The 24,156-nt window shown below is 44.5% G+C and overlaps 1 protein-coding gene across 1 annotated transcript in view; it reads left to right on the top strand.

Moving 5' to 3' along the window:
* The window catches only part of PAK1 (p21 (RAC1) activated kinase 1), a 53,873-nt gene that overhangs the window by 8,766 nt on the left and 20,951 nt on the right, over positions 1 to 24,156 (top strand). Inside the window, exons 2-6 of the mRNA XM_044285412.1 lie at positions 6,618 to 6,821; positions 8,466 to 8,572; positions 9,608 to 9,755; positions 15,777 to 15,814; positions 23,430 to 23,543. Coding sequence (XP_044141347.1) covers positions 6,641 to 6,821; positions 8,466 to 8,572; positions 9,608 to 9,755; positions 15,777 to 15,814; positions 23,430 to 23,543 — 588 coding nt within the window. The 5' untranslated portion in view covers positions 6,618 to 6,640. The remainder of the gene's footprint in view (positions 1 to 6,617; positions 6,822 to 8,465; positions 8,573 to 9,607; positions 9,756 to 15,776; positions 15,815 to 23,429; positions 23,544 to 24,156) is intronic.

Genomic DNA, 24,156 nt, shown 5'->3' with positions numbered 1-24,156 from the left:
TTTTGTGGTCCGTAAATTGGGCCTCCACAAAAAACAGATGGCGTTTGTGTGCATTACGCAAATTGCGCGGTCCGCAAAACGGACAAGAATAGGACAGGTTATATTTTTTTTTGCCGGACCATGGAATGGAGCAACGGATGCGGACAGCACACATGGAGTGCTGTCCGCATCTTTTGTGGCCCCATTTAAGTGAATGGGTCCGCACCTGAGCCGCAAAAACTGCGGATCGGATGCGGACCAAAACAACGGTCGTGTGCATGAGGCCTAATACTGTTAAAGGAACAGTCCTGATAAAAACTGGTCTGTTGTGTCCTAGCCAGTGCAGGGTCTGAGGGGGCGGGGCCTGACAGAAATTCATAGAACACTATAGAGAGAATTTCAGTTCCAGGCTCCGCCTCCTCTGACTAGGTTAGGCCTAGTGTATCGGGGCGCTCCTGACGTGTTCAAGGTCTTAGCTCCGCCCACATTCGTCACACCAGTTTTTCCTTCTGTTCATATCCAGGCTTTTCTCTTCCTGAATGCATCCATCAATAATTAACAGGGTGAAAGAGGAACCGTTCAGGCGGATGAGTAAAAATCACCTGGTTATTAGCGCACTGCGAGCTCTTAAGGAAGGCCATTTAGGCCCCTCAGCCCATAAAGTGGCCCCCTGGCTTCCCCTAAGTGTTCATTAGTCTGTTTTCCTTCACTCGATTTCACATCGTTAATATAGCTTCTGTTCTTAAAGGGGTACTCCAGTTATGAACATTTATCGACTATACCCCTTTAAGAAAGGAGAGTAAGATTACATGCCATCCAGGGCTCTAGGAAAGCTGGGTGGGAGATTTAATGGCACCCAGCTTTCCTAGACACAGATGTACCTAAAGTACAATTCTGTGTCCTGGGGAGGACCTTCCTGGTTCATGAACGCAATGCAAGCCCACAGTGAAGACTGGCACTTCCACATGCAGAACAGTAGGAGGCAGCAATGGTGGTAACAGAATCCCTTTAAAGCAGGCATGCTCAACCTGCGGCCCTCCAGCTGTTGTAAAACTACAACTCCCACAATGCCCTGCTGTAGGCTGTTCAGGCATGCTGGGAGTTGTAGTTTTGCAACATCTGGAGGGCCGCAGGTTGAGCATGCCTGCTTTAAAGCAATGTCAGGGTCGACTAGAACAGGTAGTTACTTCTACTAAGCCCCGCCCATTAAAAAAGTCATAAAATCCCCCCCTCCCCCCCCAAATAACAAATTTTTGAGTAAAGTTCCACTTGTGCTCCTTCTACACATCCTCCCCCCGTCTTCAGTGCGCGGTTCTGCTTGGCGCGGCTCATGGCGCCTGTATGTGATGTTGTAATTACTTTGCACGTCGCTGATATATTTAGCACGACGGCTTACTGCGATGAAGAAAACGGTCGGTTTTATCTTTGGCGTTCTCGTTAACCCCTTAATGGGCAGCCATGTTGTGTATTCCGCACAGAGCAGCCCTCTTAGCCACTGCATTCTGGTCTTTTCGCGCGCAGCATCCGTCGGAGAGATTCTGACCTGTGTAGACTTGCGGTGGTCTTTCCTGCCATAGACTTGCATTGTTATAAACATATAGCATGCAGTATCCTTTTTCTCTCCTTTTTTTAATGGAACAGCGCGGTCTACTGGAGAGTTTTAGGATCACGGCACCTGGCAGTCGAAAGGAGTGTTCGTCGTGGTCGCCAAACCAGATGTTGATAAATACTTAGGATCTGTATAGGGATGGGGTCTCATAATATTCAGGTGTAGCAGACCATTTGCACGAATTGGACGACTACCTGTCACGGTCTCTCCAGTGACAGGGGTCAGAAGATCTAAGAGACTGGCTGCACGTGATGTTATCTGACAGTCTTTTTGGTTTCACTTTGTTCAGTGTTGTTGCTGGCCATGACCACACCTTTTGTCTCAGGTGTGGAATAAGTGGTCATTCCAACTCCTATTTAGTCTGGCCTCGCCCATCATGCTATGCAGTTGATAGCTCCTTTTGCTGTGGAAGCGCTGGTGTTGGTTCTCATTTGAGTTCCTGCTCGTCCGCATACTTCGGAGTTGTGTCTATTTTTTTTTTTTTTTTTCCTATTGTTTGTGGGGTTTTTTTTTGTTTTTTTTTTCTTCCTTTTGGTATTAGGCCTGTGGGGGGTCTCCTGTTCCTTCAGCTGGGAAGGAACAGGCTATCCGTTGTCCTGACACTATCTCCAGGGCCCTGTTAGGGTGAGATAGGGCCTAGGTTCTGGAGTATGAACATTGCTACCATCGAGGTCTGTTCATACTATTAGTAGTCAGGGCTCGGATTAGGGGCTCACTAGCGACTGCTTTTTTGCTGGGACCCCCCATCAATCACAGTCACCAAGTCCTCTGTGTGAATGGAGCAGTGATCACACGCTACTGGGCCATTCACACTTGGGGGCCCCCATTTTTCAGGATTGTGGGGCCCCCATGGTCAGACCTCCAGCAATTGCATCCCTCCACACGTGATGTCAGCTTGGGCAGGACAGACTCCATTGCACGTTGGGTGATTCACACATCTAAAGCCTCATTCACATGTCCGTGATAAAATCTGTGAAAAGATGGTCAGCAATGTATCCGTTAAGCTGACCGTGAAGGATCCATGTTTGGTCCGGGTGTCCCTTTTTTTTTCGCTGACACTGCACAGCCAAAAATACATTTTCAAGGCATTTCCACCTAATGGTTCGTGAAACGTGGACCCATAGACAATAAGGGGAGTGATGGATCCGAATACGGACAAAATAGAGCATGCTTCCGTACAAAAACCGCAGACCGTGCTAAAACACAGATGTGTGAATACAGACATTAAAATGATTGGGTACATGTGCTGTCCGCGGAGAACACGTACAGCACGCGTCCGTGAATCACTGACGTGTGAATGTGGCTCAACGAGGGACTGTTGTTCCTTTTGTGTATTTCCCCTTTAAATTTTTAAAGGAATTTCCCAGAAGGTTGGCAGTATTCCAGATCTAAATATTAGGTGACACTAGGATGTCTCATCTGTGTGGTCTCCCTATGACGTCATCTCCCCTTGTAGACGGGTGAGAAACGGCTGCAGCTCCTCCTGTATCTGTGCACCAGAGCCAAGTGATTAGAGCTGATTTCGGAGTAGGTCTGTTTAGCTGCAGGTGTAGCAGAGCTGGGTTTGTCATCTGGCGCCAGTAGGTAATTTGGGTAAAAGCACATGGGTGAATAATGTATTACCTTTTACATACATTAGCTTCTCATGTCTTACACGGCTGTGTTAGAAGAGCTGATGATATTGGAGATGTAGCAGGGCTGAGTTTGTCACTGTTCTGTTTCTTTTTCATTGCTGACTTGGTTTTACCTGCAGTTCTATGGATGTCACTAGGAACTGTGCCAAGCGACATGCTCGGCTCTGCTTCACTTCGGGGCGTGTGCAGGGTCCGAGAAGAGTTTTTTTTTTTCAAAAAAATTTGTAATCGCATTGTAAAATGCAGCAGTCGGCCTCAGATGGCTGATGTTCAACCGTCGTCACAGTAATATCCCTTTTGGAAAGGTGTTTTGCCCTTTTTGAAAGGTGGGTTTATTTCTCATCGTTCTCAAGATCACAGCTTGCTGTCAGTGAACAGAAGCAAGCCCAATAGAATAAATCAACACGGGCTTAAATTCTTCTCACAGCTGGGGGTTTGTGGCAGTCTGGACGGTGCTGTGAGCCGGACTCCAGACTGATACATTGTAACAAACTATCAGGCTGTTTGGCTTCTGATGTGATACAATTGTAACAAGCCCTCGCCTAGGAAAAGACTTGTAAAGAAGAATGTTTCCAGTTACTGACAGCAAGCAGAGTAATTGGTTTAGAAAGTATACTCTATCTAGTGGCGCAGGGCAGGGGGAGTGTAAGACGGTTGTGCATTTTCCTGGGAAGTCTGGTGTCAGGTGCAATGCTCTGCAGACAGCTGATGCTCCGCCCCCTGGGATTAGGGAGCAGATGATTTCTGTGCTGCCTGGTCACCTTTTGTAGATGTAAATTGGCGTCTCCTCCGCCCTCCATGCGCCATCTGGCGTCCCCTGGGCTGCGACACAAACACAGACCTGCAGGCGACGAGGCTGCCTGGGGTCCCCGGGGGCCCTTCCTCTGTTCGGGCATTTAAACTAAATATTCTATAAGCTATAAATCACCCCAGGGCTGTGATTAGTCCACGATTAGTGCCATGGCCCCCGCCAGTTGGGTGGTGCTCCGGCACAGCCTGGGGTCGCCAGTCTTCTCACCATTCTCCATAAGCTCGTGTGGAGCCGTTGAAGAACCAACATAGTTGTCAGATTTTATTTTTTTATAAGAAACAGCGCCACCCTTGTCCATAGGCTGTGTCTGGTATTGCAACTCCAGTAAATGCTCCATTGCCAGGTTTGTATTATTAAAGGGGGTTTGGTTGTCCAGGATTAGAAAAAAAAAAACATTTCTGCTTTCTTCCAAAAACAGCTGTCGGCAGGTTGTGTGCGGTATTGCAGCTCCGTCCCGGTGACTCCAGTGAAGCTGCAGTACCAGGCACGACCCATGGACGGGAGCGGTGCTGTTTTGGGACAAAAGCCGCCATGTTTTTCTAATCCTGGACTTCCCCTTTATTAAGAGTGGACGCTTTAACTTGATATGGCATATGACCCCTTTTATACAGGTGGTCTGGGTCATGTGATCACTTATAATAGGGGGGGTCCTCCATTAAGGGGGAGCAAAGAGTGACTACAAATGGTGTCGGTCGCTGTAGAGGATGCGGCTCATATATTGACATCATTTCGGTGATCCCTCATCTGAGACCACCAGATAGTGGGGTGCTGTGGAGCCCTGGCGTGCACCCCTTTCTCCTTCTGGACACTTCACTTAAAAGTTTTTGTGGTGACGCAGGCGGCGCTCCTGTAAAAATCAGTGGGACTTCACTGGAAGAATAAAAGGGCATAACACTCCTCCGTCAACAGATTGGTGGTGGTCTCTGCCCATGGGACCCTCATTGATGCTATCTTCTTGATCAGGGTGGGGTCAGTGGCCCCTGAATATGAAAAAGCACACGTCGGCAGGATCAACCCTATTAAACCTGGTAGGGTTAATCCTGCTGATTAAAATGATACCTGTTTTGTGAAAATCGGTTGTGCCGTTTGAGAAAAAATGCTTTTATTCTTTATGTAAATGAGAGCGTCACTACAGCAATGGGCGGGGCCTATGGCTTTTCAGTGCTGGCCACGCCCCTCAGCGCACTCAACATAAATGTCGTCGTTTTTTTTTCTCCCCGGAAACGCCTAAACCAATTTTCACAAGATGGGTATCATTTTAATGAGCAGGATCAACCCTACCAGGCAGTATGGTCTGGCTTAATAGGGTTGATCCTGTTGACAGGTGCTCTTGATGCATTGACTGCCAGCAGAGATCTTGATAATGACAGTAATAGGGAATTGTATCACAACAGCGGCATATTTTTCGTTTAGGGGGGCGGAGCGTGACACAAGGAGTCTGTTTTTAGCCTTTTGTTTCATGCTCCGCCCCTGAGGCCCTGCACTTGGCATATCTTAATAAATCAGATTTGCTTGGGAAGGAAATCTCCTTTTAGTATAGTGCTGTTTGGAAGAGTCACAACTTGTGGGTCATTTATAGGAAATCCTGGGTCCCATCTCCTAATATTTAGTACCTCGGGGGCGTGTCCTTCATTTTAGACATTGCAGAAAAGGATTTGCAGGGTGACTACAATCATGTTTGCAGGTGTCTCTCATAGCTAAGGGCCACAGGGCCTTGAAGGAATGCAATGTTGGCGCATAACCGAAGGTGGTATTTCCACCTAGTGGGTATATTTAAAGGGTTTGTCCCCATTTAAAACTATTTTGATTGCTCTCGCGTCTAATTAAAGAAAAAGATTAAGCAACTGTATCCATAAGATTTGTTACAAATGTCTTTCCAGTTTGTGTACACAGCTCATATGCAGTGCTTTGTGTCTCCATGGTAACAGACTACAAACAAACTCTGTGTAGTCAGCCATAAACCATCTGTCACCTACTTCATGCATTTGTAATACATTTTTATTTATTTTTTTAAGTTTGTACATAACCTTTTATTGTAACATTGGAGATGAGCCTTAAAGGGGCGTTCCTCTAAGCTGGAAACAGTTCTGTGAATGCTGAGCCTGGTTGGAAATTCCACATTGTGGGATGTTCACAATAATGTGCTATAGATATAAGGGGAGCTTCTGGTGATCCCTGAAAGTGGAATTCCCCTTTAAATTCTTGTCCATGAAGGAGCCTTTGTATGTTTGAGGAATCTCCTTACTTCTTGATCACATGGCATGTTTTGGCCATGAAAATTACAGACTGTTAAAATTATTGGACTCCTACCATGTACAAGTTTCTTCTAGAAACAGCGCCTCCCCGGTCCACAGGTTGTGTGTGGTATTGCAGTTCAACGCCATTCATTTCTAATATCTGAACTGCAATACTAAACACAACCTGTGGAGCGGTGTGGCGCTGTTTCTAGAATAAAACAGACGTGTTTTTTTTTCTGATTCTGAATAACCCCTTTAATGTTCTAGCTCATCTGACGACCCCTTTAGTATATCGCACTGTGCTAAGACGACCATAGTGATTGAATATTTCATGTTATTTGACACAGGAGCCGCTCTGGGATCGCTGAAAATGTCTGACAACGGTATAGACTTCAACGATAAACCTCCAGCCCCGCCCCTGAGGAACACCAGCACTTTAATTGGAGCCAGTGTGAAGGACACCATAAACCATGGCTCAAAACCTCTTCCCCCAAATCCAGAAAAGAAGACGAAGAGGCTTCTGAACATGTTACCCGGGACTGGAGATAAAAGTATGGAACACTCCTATGTGTCCACCCACGGAAAAGCCGTTCCACCAGGATTTGCATAACTCTGTGGTCCACCTGCCTAGTGATGGTCACCTAATTGACCATTAAGTTCTTGGGGCTTTTTAAAATCAATGAGAGAGGTTTTATTTCACACCTTGTGGCCAAGTTCACATGTTTCTGTTGCTTAAATGAGGGCGTGAAAATTTATGCACTTCCTTTAATTTCCATGAAGGAGAATTTACTCCTCATAGACTGGTTCTTACTGGTCCCCTGCTTCCCTTTATTTGTCTAAGGGTGTGAAAACTTTTGCACTCCTGTTATTGTATAGCGCAGTGTGTGAATTTGAGGGCGGAGGTAACATTTAAGAGCAGGAAAGCAATCGGTATGGCGTCATTTTTTCTTTTTTTAAACACTGTATTGTTTGATTTGTTTGTAAATTATGTGAGGGAGTGAGAACTTATGCACTCCCGTCCATGTATGAAGGACTTGTAGCAGTTTGCACGGTTAGTTTCAGTCGGGGTGGGGAAATAACAATTTGCAGATAAAGTTCTCATGGCCAGGTTCAGACTGGGTGGTAGTGTGCAGTTTGTTTTTCCTCCATTGTTTTATTTGAGATCTAAAAATACATGGTGAGGGTGTGAATACTTATGCACATCCATTACAATTTTGTCATTTTGAGGGTGGGTTAAAGTTATCCCCCACTTATTCCGGTACTATTGGAATTGGGCCTGAGTTATAAATAGATATGAGGGCGTGAAAACTTATGCACTCCCGTTCACTGTAACTATGTTGTGATTGTTTAAGATTCTGTTGCAGTTTTTTGGCTTTTTGAACTCTGATTTTGTCCCGGAACCCTCTTTACAGGCACCTGTTGCGCTGTCAGCGAGTTCAGAATGTTACATATTTAGTAGTTCTCTCCCTGCCACTGTTCTTGCCTCTTTCTTTGCAACTGTCCCTGCCTGTGCCCCCCACCTCCATCAGGCTCCCATTAGACCTCCCAGCCTCAGACTAGACCCCAATCAGACCCTCCCTAGATTCAGATCAGACTCCCCAGCCTCAGACCAGACCGTCATCAGACCCTCCCCAGCTTTAGGGGACCCCTAGCCACAGATCAGCCCCCAGCCTCAGATCAGACCCCCCCCCCCCCCCCCCCAGCCTCAGATCAGCCCCATCAGACCCTCCCCAGCCTCCTTTAACCTCAGATCAGACTTTTAAAATAAATAAATAAACTTACCTCTCCAGTTCGGACGGCGCTGCCTCTTGGCAGATTCACTTACCCTCCCTGGTCTTCTTCCCGCCGCGCTGTACTGTGACCTGACTGCGCACAGCGTCCGGTCATAGTGCGCGTCTATGTGCACTATATCCGGAACGTTGTATGTGTCAGGACACAGTGTGAGGCTGGAAGAAGGCCTTCCTGTGCCTCCCGCATGCTAATGATCGCTTCCATAATTAAATCGGTCGTTAGCATTTTCACAATATGTTGTGACCGGGGGCCACATCCCTGTTTTATAGTAAGGGAATAATGGGAGCAGCTGACCAGTGACGACCAATCGGATCGCTGCTCTCGTTTTTTAGCCTTCCCTGGAATCTGTTCAGGGTCTGTGTATCATCTGATTGTCTTACACTAATGCTTGCCTCTTTCACCAGCCATGAAAAAGACTGTTAAAAAGCCAGTAATCCCAGTAATCTCACCCCCGACGGATTTCGAGCACACCCTTCATATCGGCTTTGATCCTGTAACCGGAAAATTCACTGTAAGTCAAGGGTGGTGGGGAAAAAACAATTTAAAGGCAACAATGAAAACACAATTTCCTCTTTTAGCAATTCTTTTAGAAAATTTTTGAGGGACTTTTATGACTTCTCCATTCACATCCAGAGCTGCTTTTTTGTTTCTTTGGTTTAGCTCCACCCTTATGTCAGTCATGTATTTTTTTTTTATTATTATTATTATTATTATTGCATTGTACTTATTTTGAGCTAAAAATCTTTTTTTTTTTTTTTTTTCAATTGGTCTTTATTAAAGATTTGGAGCCCCTTTCTCTGTGCTGCTCTGAGTTCCTGTAGTAGAAGGCTCTGGATCAGGTAGCTCAGCTGATGGCTTCTTATCTTGGATCTCTGACCTTATAAACATTATAGCTCAATTCTTTTCTTACTGGTTTATAAACTTTTAATAATTTAGAGGTAAACTTTATTAGATGACCGGCACCAAGTAGAAGTACGATTCACACCGCCAAACAAACAGAACGGCTCAATATTTTTTAATAAAGACCAATTGAAGAAATGATTTTTAGCCTAATATGAGTAAATTGCACCCGGAAGTATACATAGCCTTTAAGGAATTTAATTTTTTTTTTTAGCTTTAGATATGTTAGAAGAAATGTGCATGCCACTATGTATGTAAATATTTACTGTGGAAGGCTACCTTTAAATTGTTAACCTTTTAGAGGGTGTCTGGCAAATGCCAAAGCCTTTATTGGGCAGGAAGTGTTGTTGTCATGGGTACGTGTACCCCCCCACACCCCAAACATTGACTGTTTTATTGCCTTTCGCTCTTTATAATCTCCCAGGTGCTTTCCTTTAATGCTGTATCAAGAAGTCCCATTAATGGCAGATTATGCAGCTGCATCTCCCTCCTCCCACCCCTCCATGTCTTCTATTTATTGTATTATGTAGATGGATTTTTGAGGGGACTTCTGGGGGTTTCTGTATATTTACTGGGAAGGGAAAAGGGAATAAGGATACTTAAAGATGAGAAAGTGTTTAACCCATTGTATGCTATGCCTTTGCAGGGTATGCCAGAACAATGGGCACGGCTGTTGCAGACTTCCAAGATTTCAGAAGAAGAGCAGAAGAAGAATCCTCAGGCCATACTGGATGTGCTGAAGTTTTATAACTCCAAGAAACCCACCAACAGCCAGAAGTACATGAGCTTCACAGGTAACCTAAGCAAGAAACTGCACCTGTCCAAGTATATTATGTGCATAGGAGCAGTATTATAGCAGTTATATCGTTGTACATAGGGGCAGTTATATCATTGTACATAAGAGGCAGTATTATAGTAGTTATATTCTTGTACATAGGGGGCAGTATTATAGTAGTTATATACTTGTACATAGGAGCAGTATTATAGTAGTTATATTCTTGTACCTAGGGGCAGTATTATAGTAGTTATATACTTGTACAGAAGGAGGCAGTATTATAGCAGTTATATTCTTGTACAGAAGGAGGCAGTATTCTAACAGTTATATCCTTGTACATAGAAGCAGTATTATAGTAGTTATATTTGTGTACATAGGAGGCAGTATTATAGTAGTTATATTCTTGTACATAGGAGGCAGTATTATAGTAGTTATATTCTTGTACAGAGGAGGCAGTATTATGGTAGTTATATTCTTGTACATAGGAGCAGTATAATAGTAGTTATATTCTTGTACATAGGAGCAGTATTATAGTAGTTATATTCTTGTACATAGGAGCATTATTATAGTAGTTATATTCTTGTACATAGGAGCAGTATTATAGTAGTTATATTCTTGTACATAGGAGCAGTATTATAGTAGTTATATTCTTGTACATAGGAGCAGTATTATAGTAGTTATATTCTTGTACATAGGAGCAGTATTATAGTAGTTATATTCTTGTACATAGGAGGCAGTATTATAGTAGTTATATTCTTGTACATAGGAGCAGTATTATAGTAGTTATATTCTTGTACATAGGAGGCAGTATTATAGTAGTTATATTCATGTACATAGGAGGCAGTATTATAGTAGTTATATACTTGTACAGAAGGAGGCAGTATTCTAACAGTTATATCCTTGTACATAGAAGCAGTATTATAGTAGTTATATTCGTGTACATAGGAGGCAGTATTATAGTAGTTATATTCTTGTACATAGGGGGCAGTATTATAGTAGTTATATTCTTGTACAGAGGAGGCAGTATTATGGTAGTTATATTCTTGTACATAGGAGCAGTATTATAGTAGTTATATTCTTGTACATAGGAGCAGTATTATAGTAGTTATATTCTTGTACATAGGAGCAGTATTATAGTAGTTATATTCTTGTACATAGGAGGCAGTATTATAGTAGTTATATTCTTGTACATAGGAGCAGTATTATAGTAGTTATATTCTTGTACATAGGGAGCAGTATTATAGTAGTTATATTCTTGTACATAGTAGCAGTATTATAGTAGTTATATTCTTGTACATAGGAGCAGTATTATAGTAGTTATATTCTTGTACATAGGAGGCAGTATTATAGTAGTTATATTCTTGTACATAGGAGGCAGTATTATAGTAGTTATATTCATGTACGTAGGGGCAGTATTATAGTCTTTTCCTCATCTTTACAGAAGCAGATGGGGTTTTTTTTCAGATGAAACTACAACACAATATCTCACTCTGCAGCGCTTATGAGCCTGCTTGTTATTCTGCACTTTACCTTCATTCTCTCACTGTGTTGTCAGCAGATTTCTATCCCAGTCAGTTCTGATAAGCTGCCACTTTTTTTTTTTCTGTGCTTTGGGATTTTTACAAGTCAAGCAATAGACTGTAATTGTTTCCGATATGAGTCATGAGTATCTCCCCCCTTCTGCTCCTCTTCCTCGCTCTCTGGCCGGCTTCAGACCTGTCCACATTGTTTGTATTGGCAAGCTTTCCTGAAGCTGACTCTGCTACCGGCATGGCTCAGCAGGGTTGTGTTTGCAGAATGATGCCATGCCGTCATACATACAGTCCACAGTCACGGAAGCTAGAAATAAACTCCTCTCTTTATATGAAAAAATATGCAATAAATGATCATGCCAGGGCACAGCCTGGCACCCAGCATATTGGCGCATTACTGAAGGTAAATACAATGCTCAACATCAAAATTGTAACACCGAAATGTGATGGAATTAAAGAAATCACAGGATTGGCAGACATGTTAATGATAAATATCAAAACAAAATATTCAAAACATCTTAATTTAATCAGCTTGGAGTATGAGTGCCACGTACAGAAATACCCGCACTTGCACACCATGGCATGTTATTAATGGCTGTCTGAGAATGTTCTGCCGCGCTGAATGCTCTTGGGCACACAAATCTTCAAGATCGGCTGCTGGCAGCTCCATTTGTAATTATGAACCAATGACATCCCAGATGTGCTCAACACAAGTCTATAGATGCTGCAGGCCATGGTAGCATGTTTAGGGCACACAGGCTGCTCATAGTAGTACGTGCAAAATGTGGCCTGGCGTTGTCCTGTTGAAAAACGGCCCATGGGACACTTTCGAGAAATGGCCATACCACTGGTTCCATGATCAAACCAATGTGGAACCATATCCCCGAGAGTAGGGCCAGTGTGAGGTTCCCTTGTGAAGGCCTCTTCATGTATTCGCCCCTGTGGTCTCCAGACCAATCTCCAGCTATCATTGTGTCTGAGACAAAACAAGGACTCCTCTCTGAAGAGCACAGGCCTCCACTGCCGTTTTGCTGTGCACCATGACAGCCTTTGAGAGTGGTGACATGAGGTTAGTGGACACCTGTAGCTGGACGTCTGGCTCATAGCCCAATGTCGTGGAGACGTCTTCTGATGGTTTGTGTAGATGCTGTTTGCCGCCCTAGGCTTGGGATGTGATCATTTCACTTGCAGCACAGAATGGATCACTACGAGCCATTCTTCTAATCAGACAGTCTGGCCGCTTAGAGGTTCTCCTATCTCCACGGCTTAATGTCACCCCAGTTCCTCATTGTTCTCCCAACCACCGGGACACACAACATCGAACAGTGCTGACTTTTCGGCCTAGGCGTGTGGAGATCTGCTGGAGCGATAAACAAAGGTCAAGGATTCTCTCTCTCTGTTTGTCACAAGTCCAGGCACAGGAGGCATTGCACAAACGTCCAATACAGCTTAATCCGATTTTTGAGGTTTCATGGAGCTAAAAATCTTTGCTTTCAAACTGTTTTTAAGCCCCTCCCACATGCCAAAGATTGGAGCTAGGTGCTTGAAAATGTAATCTGCATATCGTAGCGACAGCTACTACTTCCCCCATTTGCATAACCTTACGACTTGTCCTTCTTGGTGAGGCAAGTTCGGTTCAAAGTTTTAAAGTGGTTCTCCACTTTAAAAATCAATTGCCGAAGTTATTCAACGAAGTCACGCGCAACTTTGCGAATAACTAACTCTTTTGGAGCCCATACATTCTAAGGCCACATTCCACACCTGCTGGAATTTGAGTTGTCCATGGTTTTTATAAACTATTCTTTTGTATGGAAGGATACCATTTACCAGATTCCTCCATTGTGATAAGGACGGAGGCCTTTCCGCCATCCAACTCATAGCAATAGGTTCTCTAGCGTGAAATAACGCCCCTTGCAAATGTAATAGGATCTGTTCATAATAGGACCACAAATCTTCCCGGATAATACCAATACGACAAATCTCAGGCGATTGTGGAACCGGTTTACCCAGTTTCTCATTTACTAATCATATTTCTGTCCTAAAAGAGGAAACATCAGGTAATAACCAAACGAGGTGGACAAAGTCCATCTATGGCAATTGTTAGTGGGAATCCTGCCCATATGAAGCAGATGCGCTGTGGATAATACAGAGTTGTATCCGTTTATTGCTGTGCCGTTCCCCAATCCTCTGAGGAGAGAGGAAATGCATGTAGGTTCATATAGCAATTTGGCAGATAGCCGGTGGGTGTCTATGAGAGACACAAAAACGCTCGGACCTTGGGAGCAAAGTATCCCAATCAAAGATAAGATGAGAAAGAAGGGCGTGGTGTAACTGAATGCGTTTGAATATCGAAAATGGATCTTAAGGTTCCGTAATGCTTTTAACCACCTCTCGACGTCTGCCTTTCATGTACGGCAGAAATCCGTTCTTTAAAGATATAATAATATTTAAAGATGCACAGCAGGCGCCACAACTGCCAGGTTTAACTGAGGCCAGGAGCTAATGTCTGCGATCGGCGATAATGCCGATCACACACATTAAACGCCTCAAATGTGACCACGGCATCTGAAAGCCCTAAAACCGGAGGCCATGTGCTTTCAGGTCCAGACCACCTTCCACTGACTAAGATCTAGGAAGGCGATTCATGCTAGTAATAGGCTTGAGCCTGTACAAGGCTTCCCGGCCGATTTACTAGCATATTCCAGTGCTGGCCTGCAGGTGGCAGCACTGCATTGGAATACACTGAATCCTTATTCTGTAATCGTCATATATCCATTACAGAATAAAAGTGGCAATTTAATGATAAAAAAAAATGATCAAAATAAAGTAAAAAATTAACTGCTTTCAAAGTAAACAATCAAAAAATTAAGTATCATTGGCATCGCCATGTCCGGAAATGCCTGTGCTATTAAAATCTAAAAATATTATTCTTATACGCCGAACTGAGTAATGGCAGAAAAAAAAAAATTGTGACCGTATCGCCAGTTTTTGGTCACTTCACCCCAGAAGCAAAATTGAATAAAAAGTGATCAAAAAGTCACACACATTGTAAAATGGTATCAATAGAAACTACAGATTGCCCCGCAAAAAATGACCCTTTGCACAGCTCTGTAGGCATAACTATAAAAAAAAAAAAATTATGAGGGTCAGAATATGGCAATGAAAAGTCATTTTTATAACTTTTTTTTAATTATTATTAAAACATAAGAAAAATTATATAAATGTGGAATCGTTGTAATCGTACAGACCCAGAGAATGAACAAAACCCACAAAACTGTGGCGGAATATTATTATTATTATTATATATTTTTTTGGGCTTCCCACTACATTGTATAGACAATTAAATTGTGCCATTAGAAACTATAACTTGTCCCTCCCAAAAACAAGCCCTCCTACGGCTATGTGAACGGAAAATTAAAGAAGTTATGGCTCCGGGAAGGCAGGGAGTAAAAATGAAAAGTAAAAAATAGCAGAGTCCTAAAAGGTGAGATCTCCAAATATGAATATCTGACAGTCTATTTAAATGGGACAGGCCTGAGTTACGCCATAGGGGAGTTTCCGCTAAATATGCAGTGAAACGGGATACCACTTTATAATGTGACCGAGGTGTGTAGGTCTATAGGCCCCCGGGTTCTAATTTAGGCCACAGAGATTTCGGCTGCAAAAATTGACCCAAGTGATGTTTAGAATTGGGTAAAGGAGGGTCAGAGATACATTTAGATGTAAAATGGAGCTGTCCTGCTATACAATGGTATATAGGTCTGCCCGAACAAAAAGTTACCCTCAGTAAAGAATCATCTAACGACTGCATCATCACGTTCCAGTACATACAGTATTTTAGGAAGGACTATCCTTTTCAGGAAGTTAAAGGGGGTTTTCTAAGATCTGTAGGAGTCTGACACCAGGGACCCCCGGCGATCAGCTGTTTGAGAAGGCACCGATCGCAGTAGCATCGCGTCCTTCTTTCAGCTTTTCGAGGCCGTGTAACGTCGCGTTCATCAATCACGTGGCCTAAGAGAAGCTCTGCCCCATTGAAGTGCTGCAATACCAAGCACGACCACTATACAGTGTACAGCACTGTGCTTTGGTGAGCAAAGGAACTCCAGTGCCTTCTCAAACAGATAATCTTCAGGGGTCCCGGGTGTCGTACCCCCACCGATCAGATACTGATGACCTATCCTGAAAATAACTTATCAGTTAAAAAAATCTCAGAAAATCCCTTTAACAAAGTGGGCCAGTAAGCGACTGCAAGAGGCCTTCTCCTACAGTAGGTGTCCATATTCCCTACCAGCAGTGAGCCAAGCCAAACTGGCATCTGGAGCAGCGCGCCAACTCCTCCCTGTCTAGCAGCTGATTTTTTTTTTTTTTATTAAATATGAAAATTAAGAAATTAGGCAGCCCCATAGCGCTGTGCAGGCTTCTGTCCCTTTCTGTGTGTGAGCGGGGGCTGGGCTGGTCATGTAGACGTGAGGGGAGCGGTGTAATAGCTGTGTCTTCTCTCCCTGCAGATAACGAACTTGAGGTTTACATGCCGTCTGACAGCACGGTAAGTGTGCATGTAAAGAACTATATGAATATGGAGTCCCCCCCCCCCCCCCCCCCTTGGACTCCTCTGATGTTCATGTCCTGGGATAGGAAGTTGCTTTCGGACCATTTCCATTGACGACCTATTGGTTTTTATAGGCCTAAAGTCATGTCAAATGTCATTACACCTAGAGGCTCTGCTCTCTCTGCAACTGCCGCGCCCTCTGCTCTTTATTAACAGCACGAGGTGTGATGATATGTTCACTGCCTGGTCCTGTCAACCAATCATCACACCTCCTCCTGTTAATAAAGTGCAGAGGGCGCGGCAGTTGCAGAGAGAGCAGAGCCTTTAGGTGGAATGGCGACGCCCCCGTTGCTCCTAGAGGCTCATTTGCATATATTAAAACATCATTTTTATCAGAAATGTGGGCACATGTGAACATGGGACCAACACAGATGCCTTCAGCTGCCAAGTGCAGATGTAACAGGTCAGCCAGTGTCATAGGGACAGATATAATGTGTCATGCTATTGCAGTCCATACACCTCTGTGTACTGGAGAATGGGTTCTCCTGGGGCTGCACTGAGCGTCATACAGGCCGGAGCATCGCTCCTGTTCTCAAGCCTGAAATAGATGTGTCCCTGGTGGTATCCTTGACATTTGGGGCTTTAGTAGAACGGGCACAGGCAGGAGGAGCGATGTGCCATGTGAGCTCCTGCCCTGCGCTCACTCTGCAAATAGCCTGTACCCATGTGTCAGAATGCTAGGAAACATGGCTTAAAGACTCCGGCAAAGAAGACCGTTTTGCTCCTCTCCTCGCCCATCTCTTCCAGGTTCCTCCATGACCATTTTGTCCATGAGCATTTGGTAAAGCTGAATGCCCCCCCCCCCCCTGCAATGGCGAGCTTACTATTTCACCCAGCTTGTGCCTGATAATGCAGGGGGAGATCTCCCACTCCCATACTGATAGATTGGATGTAGCTAGAAAAGTTGGGTGACATCCCTTGGGAGAAATGTCATGGAGACCATACTGCTCATCATTCAGCTTTTTCCGACCTTCGGGGACAATGGAAAGCTGGGAGACGACCTCTCTCGTCATTACCATTGTGCTTTGTCACACAGCTTTTCCGGATGGCGCACCTTCGCATAAACGGAATACTAGTCCTATATGCCATTCAGGTGCCTGGGAAGCTGGGTGACAACCACTGTGAAAGCTATCATCTTGACGTAACTGCTCATGTTGTATAAAATTTCTCAGGGTGGCGGCCATATTTCTTCTACATTCTTGGAGGAGGAGAAGAAGAATGCAAGTGTTAACCCCATCATGCCCAGTGACTAGCATCGCCACGTCCATAGACCACAGGAGCCTGGCAGCCATTGCCGCCTATGCTTTTCATGTCAATCTGTATCTGCGGGTATTTTGATTTTTATGATTTATCCTAATGGAATTTTTTAAGACATTATGGTTAAAATTTCAAATTTTTTATGAACTTTGAGCAGAATATCTGCATTTGTTATAGCTCCTCACTCACTGATGTCTACATTCAGTCATACTTGCCAACCTTTGATGGTTAGCCTCAGGAAGACGGGAGGGGGCCCACGTGCGGAGCACATCGCTGAGATTTTTTGGGGCATTGGCATGCGCCACTTTTTGTACAGTGCCCGCCGCCTCAATGCACTTTAGATGCAGAATACCGGCTCCACATACTGTACAAGAACATATGGGGGAGATTGATAAAAACTGGTGTAAATGAATACTGGCTTAGTTGCTGATGGCAACCAATCAGATTCATCCTTTCATTTTCCAAAGGCGCTGTGAAAAATGAAAGGTGGAATTTGATTGGTTGCTATGGGCTCTTCCATAGAGTGCTGCTGTCCAAGAGAAAGCGGCGCTCTATACTGTGCTTGGGAAATTTACCACCTCTTCTGGGAGGCCGGGGGAGTCTCTCCCATTTCTAGAAAAGTTGACAAGTATACATGAAGTCAGTGAGGGATCTTAAAACTGGTGTTAAGGCAAACTGGCTTAGTTGCCCCTAGCAACCAATCAGATTGTCTTTCATTTTCCAAAGGAGTGCTGAGAAATGAAAGGAGGAATCTGATTGGTTGCTGTGAGCAACTAAGCCAGTTCTCCTAAGCGCCAGTTTGGATAAAGGTCCTCAATATTGTTTGATTAAAAACTTCTAAATCTCCAAAATGCTAGCTCTACTGCCCCCCCCCCCCCCTAGCTTTTCTAGCCCTGTCTTGTTGCCCATAGCAACCAATCAGAGCTCAGCTCTAGAAAAATGAAACCGGAGCTATGATTGGTTCCTATTGGCAACAGAGACGGGTTAAAGGTGTGGCGTCATTTCAGCAAGTGGCATTTATTATGTAGAGAAAGTTAACACAAGGCACTTACTAACGTATTGCGATTATCCATATTGCCTCCTTTGCTGGCTGGATTCACTTTTTCATCACATTATGCGCTGCCCGTTTCCACGGTTACGACCACCCTGGAATCCATCAGTGGTGGTCGTGCTTGCACACTATAGGAAAAAGTACCAGCCAATGTGCGCTCCCATGGTCCTAACCACCAGAGAGGCCGGCACTTTTTCTTAGTGTGCAAGCACGCCCACCGCTGATGGATTCCAGGGAGGTCGTAACCATGGAAACAGGCAGCGTATAATGTGATGAAAAAGTGAATCCAGCCAACAAAGGAGGCAATATCGACAAGCACAATACATTAGTAAGTGCCTTGTGTTAACTTTCTCTACATAATAAATGCCACTTGCTGAAGTGATGCCACCCCTCCGTCTCTGTTGCCAATAGCAACCAATCATGTAGTTTGTATAATCTGTATGTAGTGAGCTCCCTCTAGTGGTGGCTGTATACATCTGTATGTAGTGATCTCCCTCTAGTGGTGGCTGTATAATCTATATGTAGTGAGCTCCCTCTAGTGGTGGCTGTATAACTTGTATGTAGTGAGCTCCCTCTAGTGGTGGCTGTATAACCTGTATGTAATGAGCTCCCTCTAGTGATGACTGTATAACCTGTATGTAGTGAGCTCCCTCTAGTGGTGGCTGTATAATCTGTATGTAGTGAGCTCCCTCTAGTGGTGGCTGTATAATCTGTATGTAGTGATCTCCCCCTAGTGGTGGCTGTATAATCTGTATGTAGTGATCTCCCTCTAGTGGTGGCTGTATAATCTGTATGTAGTGAGCTCCCTCTAGTGGTGGCTGTATAATCTGTATGTCGGGATCTCCCTCTAGTGGTGGCTGTATAATCTGTATGTCGGGATCTCCCTCTAGTGGTGGCTGTATAATCTGTATGCGGTGAGCTCCCCCTAGTGGTGGCTGTATAATCTGAATGTAGTTATCTCCCCCTAGTGGTGGCTGTATAATCTGTATGTAGTGAGCTCCCTCTAGTGGTGGCTGTATAATCTGTATGCAGTGAGATCCCTCTAGTGGTGGCTGTATAATCTGTATGCAGTGAGCTCCCCCTAGTGGTGGCTGTATAATCTGTATGCGGTGAGCTCCCCCTAGTGGTGGCTGTATAATCTGTATGCGGTGAGCTCCCCCTAGTGGTGGCTGTATAATCTGTATGCAGTGAGATCCCTCTAGTGGTGGCTGTATAATCTGTATGCAGTGAGATCCCTCTAGTGGTGGCTGTATAATCTGTATGCAGTGAGCTCCCCCTAGTGGTGGCTGTATAATCTGTATGCAGTGAGCTCCCCCTAGTGGTGGCTGTATAATCTGTATGTAGTGAGCTCCCTCTAGTGGTGGCTGTATAATCTGTATGTAGTGATCTCCCCCTAGTGGTAGCTGTATAATCTGTATGTAGTGATCTCCCCCTAGTGGTGGCTGTATAATCTGTATGTAGTGAGATCCCTCTAGTGGTGGCTGTATAATCTGTATGCAGTAAGCTCCCTCTAGTGGTGGCTGTATAATCTGTATGTAGTGAGCTCCCTCTAGTGGTGGCTGTATAATCTGTATGCAGTGAGATCCCTCTAGTGGTGGCTGTATAATCTGTATGTAGTAAGCTCCCTCTAGTGGTGGCTGTATAATCTGTATGTAGTGAGATCCCTCTAGTGGTGGTTGTATAATCTGTATAATCACAATACATTAGTAAGTGCCTTGTATCAACTTTCTCTACAGCAGGTGTGGGGAACCTTTTTGCTGCCGAGGGCGATTTGGATATTTGTAACATCGTTCGGGGGCCATACAAAATTCTCAACTTAAAAATTTGACTTTAATTAAAAAAATCTAGAGCCCTGTATTTTTGCAGCACAAAATGCCGCCTGCACTATACATTGCTATATGTGGTCAAAATGGCGCCTGTACTTTTTGTAGTCTAATATTTAAGTTGAGAATGTTACATATTTAGTTCTTTATTTGGCATTAATGGCAGCCAAGCTCATCCCAGGGGGGTCCAGAGAGGGGTTCACTCTGCCTGCCATTGTCCCTGCCTCTTTCTTCGCAACTGTCCCTACCTTTTGTCCCTTTCTCAGCCTCAGCTCTGCTCCCCACCTCCATCAGCCTCCTATCAGACCTCCCAGCCTACATCAGCCTCAGATCAGCCTCTCATCAGACCCCCAGCCTCAGATCACACCCCATCAGACCTGCCAACCTCAGATCAGACCTCCAATAGCCCCCCCCGGCCTCGAATCAGACCTCCCTAGCCTCAAATCAGACCCCCCCCCTTTCCCCCAGCCTCAAATCAGACCCTCCCCACCCTCAGATCAGCCCCAATCAGACCTCAGATCAGACATTTAAAATAAATAAACTTACCTCTCCAGCCCCGGACGGCGCTGCCACTTGGCAGATTCACTTACCCTCTTTGGTCTTCTTCCTGCCCTGCTGTACTGTGACCTGACAGCGCACAGCGTCGGGTCATAGTGCGGGTCTACGTGCAGTACGTCCTAACACTGTACGTGTCAGGACACAGCGTGGGGCTGGAAGAAGACCAGGGAAGGCGAGTACAGCCAGGCCTTCCTGTGTCTCCCGCATGCTAATGACCTCTTCCATAATGGAAACGGTCATTAGTATTTTCTGGCAGCGGGCCGCAGGTTCCCCACCCCTGATCTACAGGATAAATGCCATTTGCTCAAGTGAGACAACCCCTTTAAGCCAGCCATTAGATAAAAGCATGACTACTCTCCCCTGACGGCAGATGCCGGCAGAGATGAGGAATCCAACACCCGATTCTTGGGGAGACAGACACTTGTATGCTGGGCTGGGCTGAGCATGCATGTGTTTGGAGAGATCAGGATAGCTTTTCAACTGACTGCTATCTAGTGTGACAAGCCGGGCTAGGGGTGGGCGATATGGCCTAAAAATCTATATTGCAATATAATTTGAAGCATGTGCGATATATATTGCGATATATTATTTTCTTCTGTATGTATACACAAAATACAAATGACAAAACTTGGCCCATAGTCAGTACCATCAGCCCCATGGCGTTTGCCATCATCATCATACATGATTGTCCCTCAGAGCCAGTGCCATCTGCCCCATGGGCTTTGCCTATTGCCATTATCATACATGTCCCCCAGAGCCAGTGCAATCAGTCCCAAGCCCCATGGCATTTGCCATCATCTGCCATCAGACATGTCCCCCAGAGCCAGTGCCATCAGATCAGCCCCATGGCCATCCTTTGCAAATAGATTCCCCCCCCCCCACCCAAAGAATCTCTATACTTACCTTTCTGCAGGGTGCTCGGCAGTCCACAGGTGTCGCGTCTTCTTCCCAGCATGCATTGGGCGGGACCTGACGTCACACACGTGTGTTTCTATAGAGCCCGAGCATACAGATTATACAATAGATTTCCCTATTTTTTTACCTTATTGATGTTCTAATTAATGTAAAGCAACAGTTGTCACAGCCCCGCCCCTTCATAGAGTATGGGGATACTAGGCACCGCTAAAACACGTCAGACTGCCGCACGTGGAGCATTATATAAAGGAGTGTTAACATTTAAAGAGCCTCTGTCAGCATGATCAACCCTATACAACCAGGCATGCTGGCTGGTAGGGTTGATCATACTGATTTAAAACTATACCCTTCTTTTCTCTGTATGTTAAACAGCTGCAGAGATATCTGCATTGTATTCATATGCAAATGACCAAGTTGGAGCACCAGGAGGCGGGATGAGTCCTTGGAACACTGCTTTGTAACACCCCCTGTGCACTGCACCCCCCCTCCCCTTGATTGACAGGGATGAACATCAGCATGCTGAGGGCAGAGCTGTGTCCTAGCATGTACATATCATATACACTACTTACTATAGCCGTACCTGTTGAGAATAGACGTTTTCTATGCTTAGAAATCTAGTAGACAGTACTGGTTCATTCACAGGCACCATATATGGTTATACAGACACCAGTAATATGTATTGGCTTTCTAAGTCAAGAAAACTACCCTTGACGGTATGATAAGGCTGTAGCCTGGCGGTAAGTGATCCGCCCTTGCATGTAGATGGCCCAGGGGAGGCTTCTAGATTTTATTTAATTTTTTTCTTCCTCATTTAACCCAAAATGAAACCCTATAACTTACTGTATTGAAAATAGAGGTTTTCTATACTTAGAAAGTTAGTACATATTACTGGTGTCTATAATCATATATTGAGCAGATATCTCTGCAGCTGTTTAACATACAGACAAAAGCAAGGTATCATTGTAATCAGCTTGATCAACCCTACCAGGCAGTATGTCTGGTTTAATAAGGTTGACCATGCTGACAGAACCTCTTTAAACCCTTTATGTCATGTGTTCAGCATATGCAAGAAATGTCTTCTAGATTGGGTACAAATAATGGTGGTCCCTGGCCCCCATGCTATAAGTGAAGGCATTCCATGCGTTAAAAATATAATCTTAAAATCAGACCAACCCGGGCGCAAGATGCTCCACACTGATCACAGCATCTCGGGAAGGGTTTGTCGCATCTAGACACTTTTTTTTAAACTTTTTTTCTCTGTCACGCCACCTCTTGGTCAATTTACTTTAGACCAATTTTTTTTATTTTATTTTTTGCACCAAATTTTTGGTACCTCCTCTAAGCCACACCCTTTTCTGCATACTTTTCAAAATGTCGCAAAGACGAGTTAGGCGCATTTGTTTAGTAAATCTCCCCCATTAAGCCTGAATCTGGAGGCGGTCGCGCTGTCTGTACTGAGGTCTAGGGGTGTTACAGGCAGGTAAGTGGTACCTTGGTTTACAGAACAGTGGTCTACATTTAAATCACCAAATTTGGTAGCCTACTGTCAGAAATACCCCCAAAACAATGACTTTTGGGTGGGGTTGGGCCCCTTTTCTACTCCAGTTTGCTGGACTGTTGGCAAAATTGGGACTGGGATTCAGTTTCCATATACACCTCTCCTGACATGTCTGTCTTTAGTAACTACTTAGATTCCCATGCAATAAAGATACTGGAGCATCTTTCCGTCTCTTTGTTGTGCCTGTCCTCTATTATTCCTACTAGAGGTTTATGAATAGTGGTACAACTTGGGTGTTACCAGTTGGGACAGAACGGATTGGACAGTGACCTTAGTAAGGCATGATGTACCTAACTTCTCCTGAGACACAGTTGTTGTGCTCCAGTCTCTGGAGATACATTGTATTTCATATAGATACATTATAACAGAAAATTGTACTTTTACCTGCAGAATTCCAATGTCGTCTCCGAAGTCCATGATATAGCTCCAGTTTGTGAGGATGAAGATGAAGAGGAGCCCGCTGCCCCTCCTGCTGTGGCCCCGCGTCCTATATATACAATGTCGGTGGGTACAACAACTACGGCTTGGGCTACCTTCACACTAGCGTTTTTACTGAATCCGGCACAGTTCAGCAAAAAACGCTTCCATTATTGATGATGCAACCGATCCGGTTGTATTATCTTTGACATTGCCAAGGCGAATCCGTCATGAACTCCGTATAAAGTCAATGTGTCAGTGAAAACGGATCCGTCCCCATTGACTTGCATTGTGTGTCTTGCTCCGCATCCCAGGACGGAAAGAAAACTGCAGCATGCTGTGGTTTCCTCTCCGGTATGAGAACGGAACTGAATGCTCCGTTCTGTTCGTTACGTTTTGTCTCCATTGACAATGAATGGGGACAAAACGGAAGCGTTTTTTTTCCGGTATTGAGACCCTATGACGGATCTCAATACTGGAAAATATTAACGCTAGTGTGAAAGTAGCCTTATTAAGTACATGTACGTCACCTCCAAGATTAAATTTAGGATGTTGCAAAGGTACTCCATATGCATTCCGTTTCCGTATTTCCGTTCCGTTCAAAAAGAGAACATGTCCTATTATTGTCTGCATAACGGGCAAGGATAGTACTGTACTATTAGGGGCCAGATGTTCCGTTCTGCAAAAAAAAAAAGGATGC

The sequence above is a fragment of the Bufo gargarizans genome, chromosome 3 (assembly GCF_014858855.1).
Source record: "Bufo gargarizans isolate SCDJY-AF-19 chromosome 3, ASM1485885v1, whole genome shotgun sequence".
Classification (NCBI taxonomy): Eukaryota; Metazoa; Chordata; class Amphibia; order Anura; family Bufonidae; genus Bufo; species Bufo gargarizans.
The sequence above is the reverse complement of the archived record's forward strand: the minus strand, read 5'-3'. Positions and strand labels throughout refer to the sequence as shown.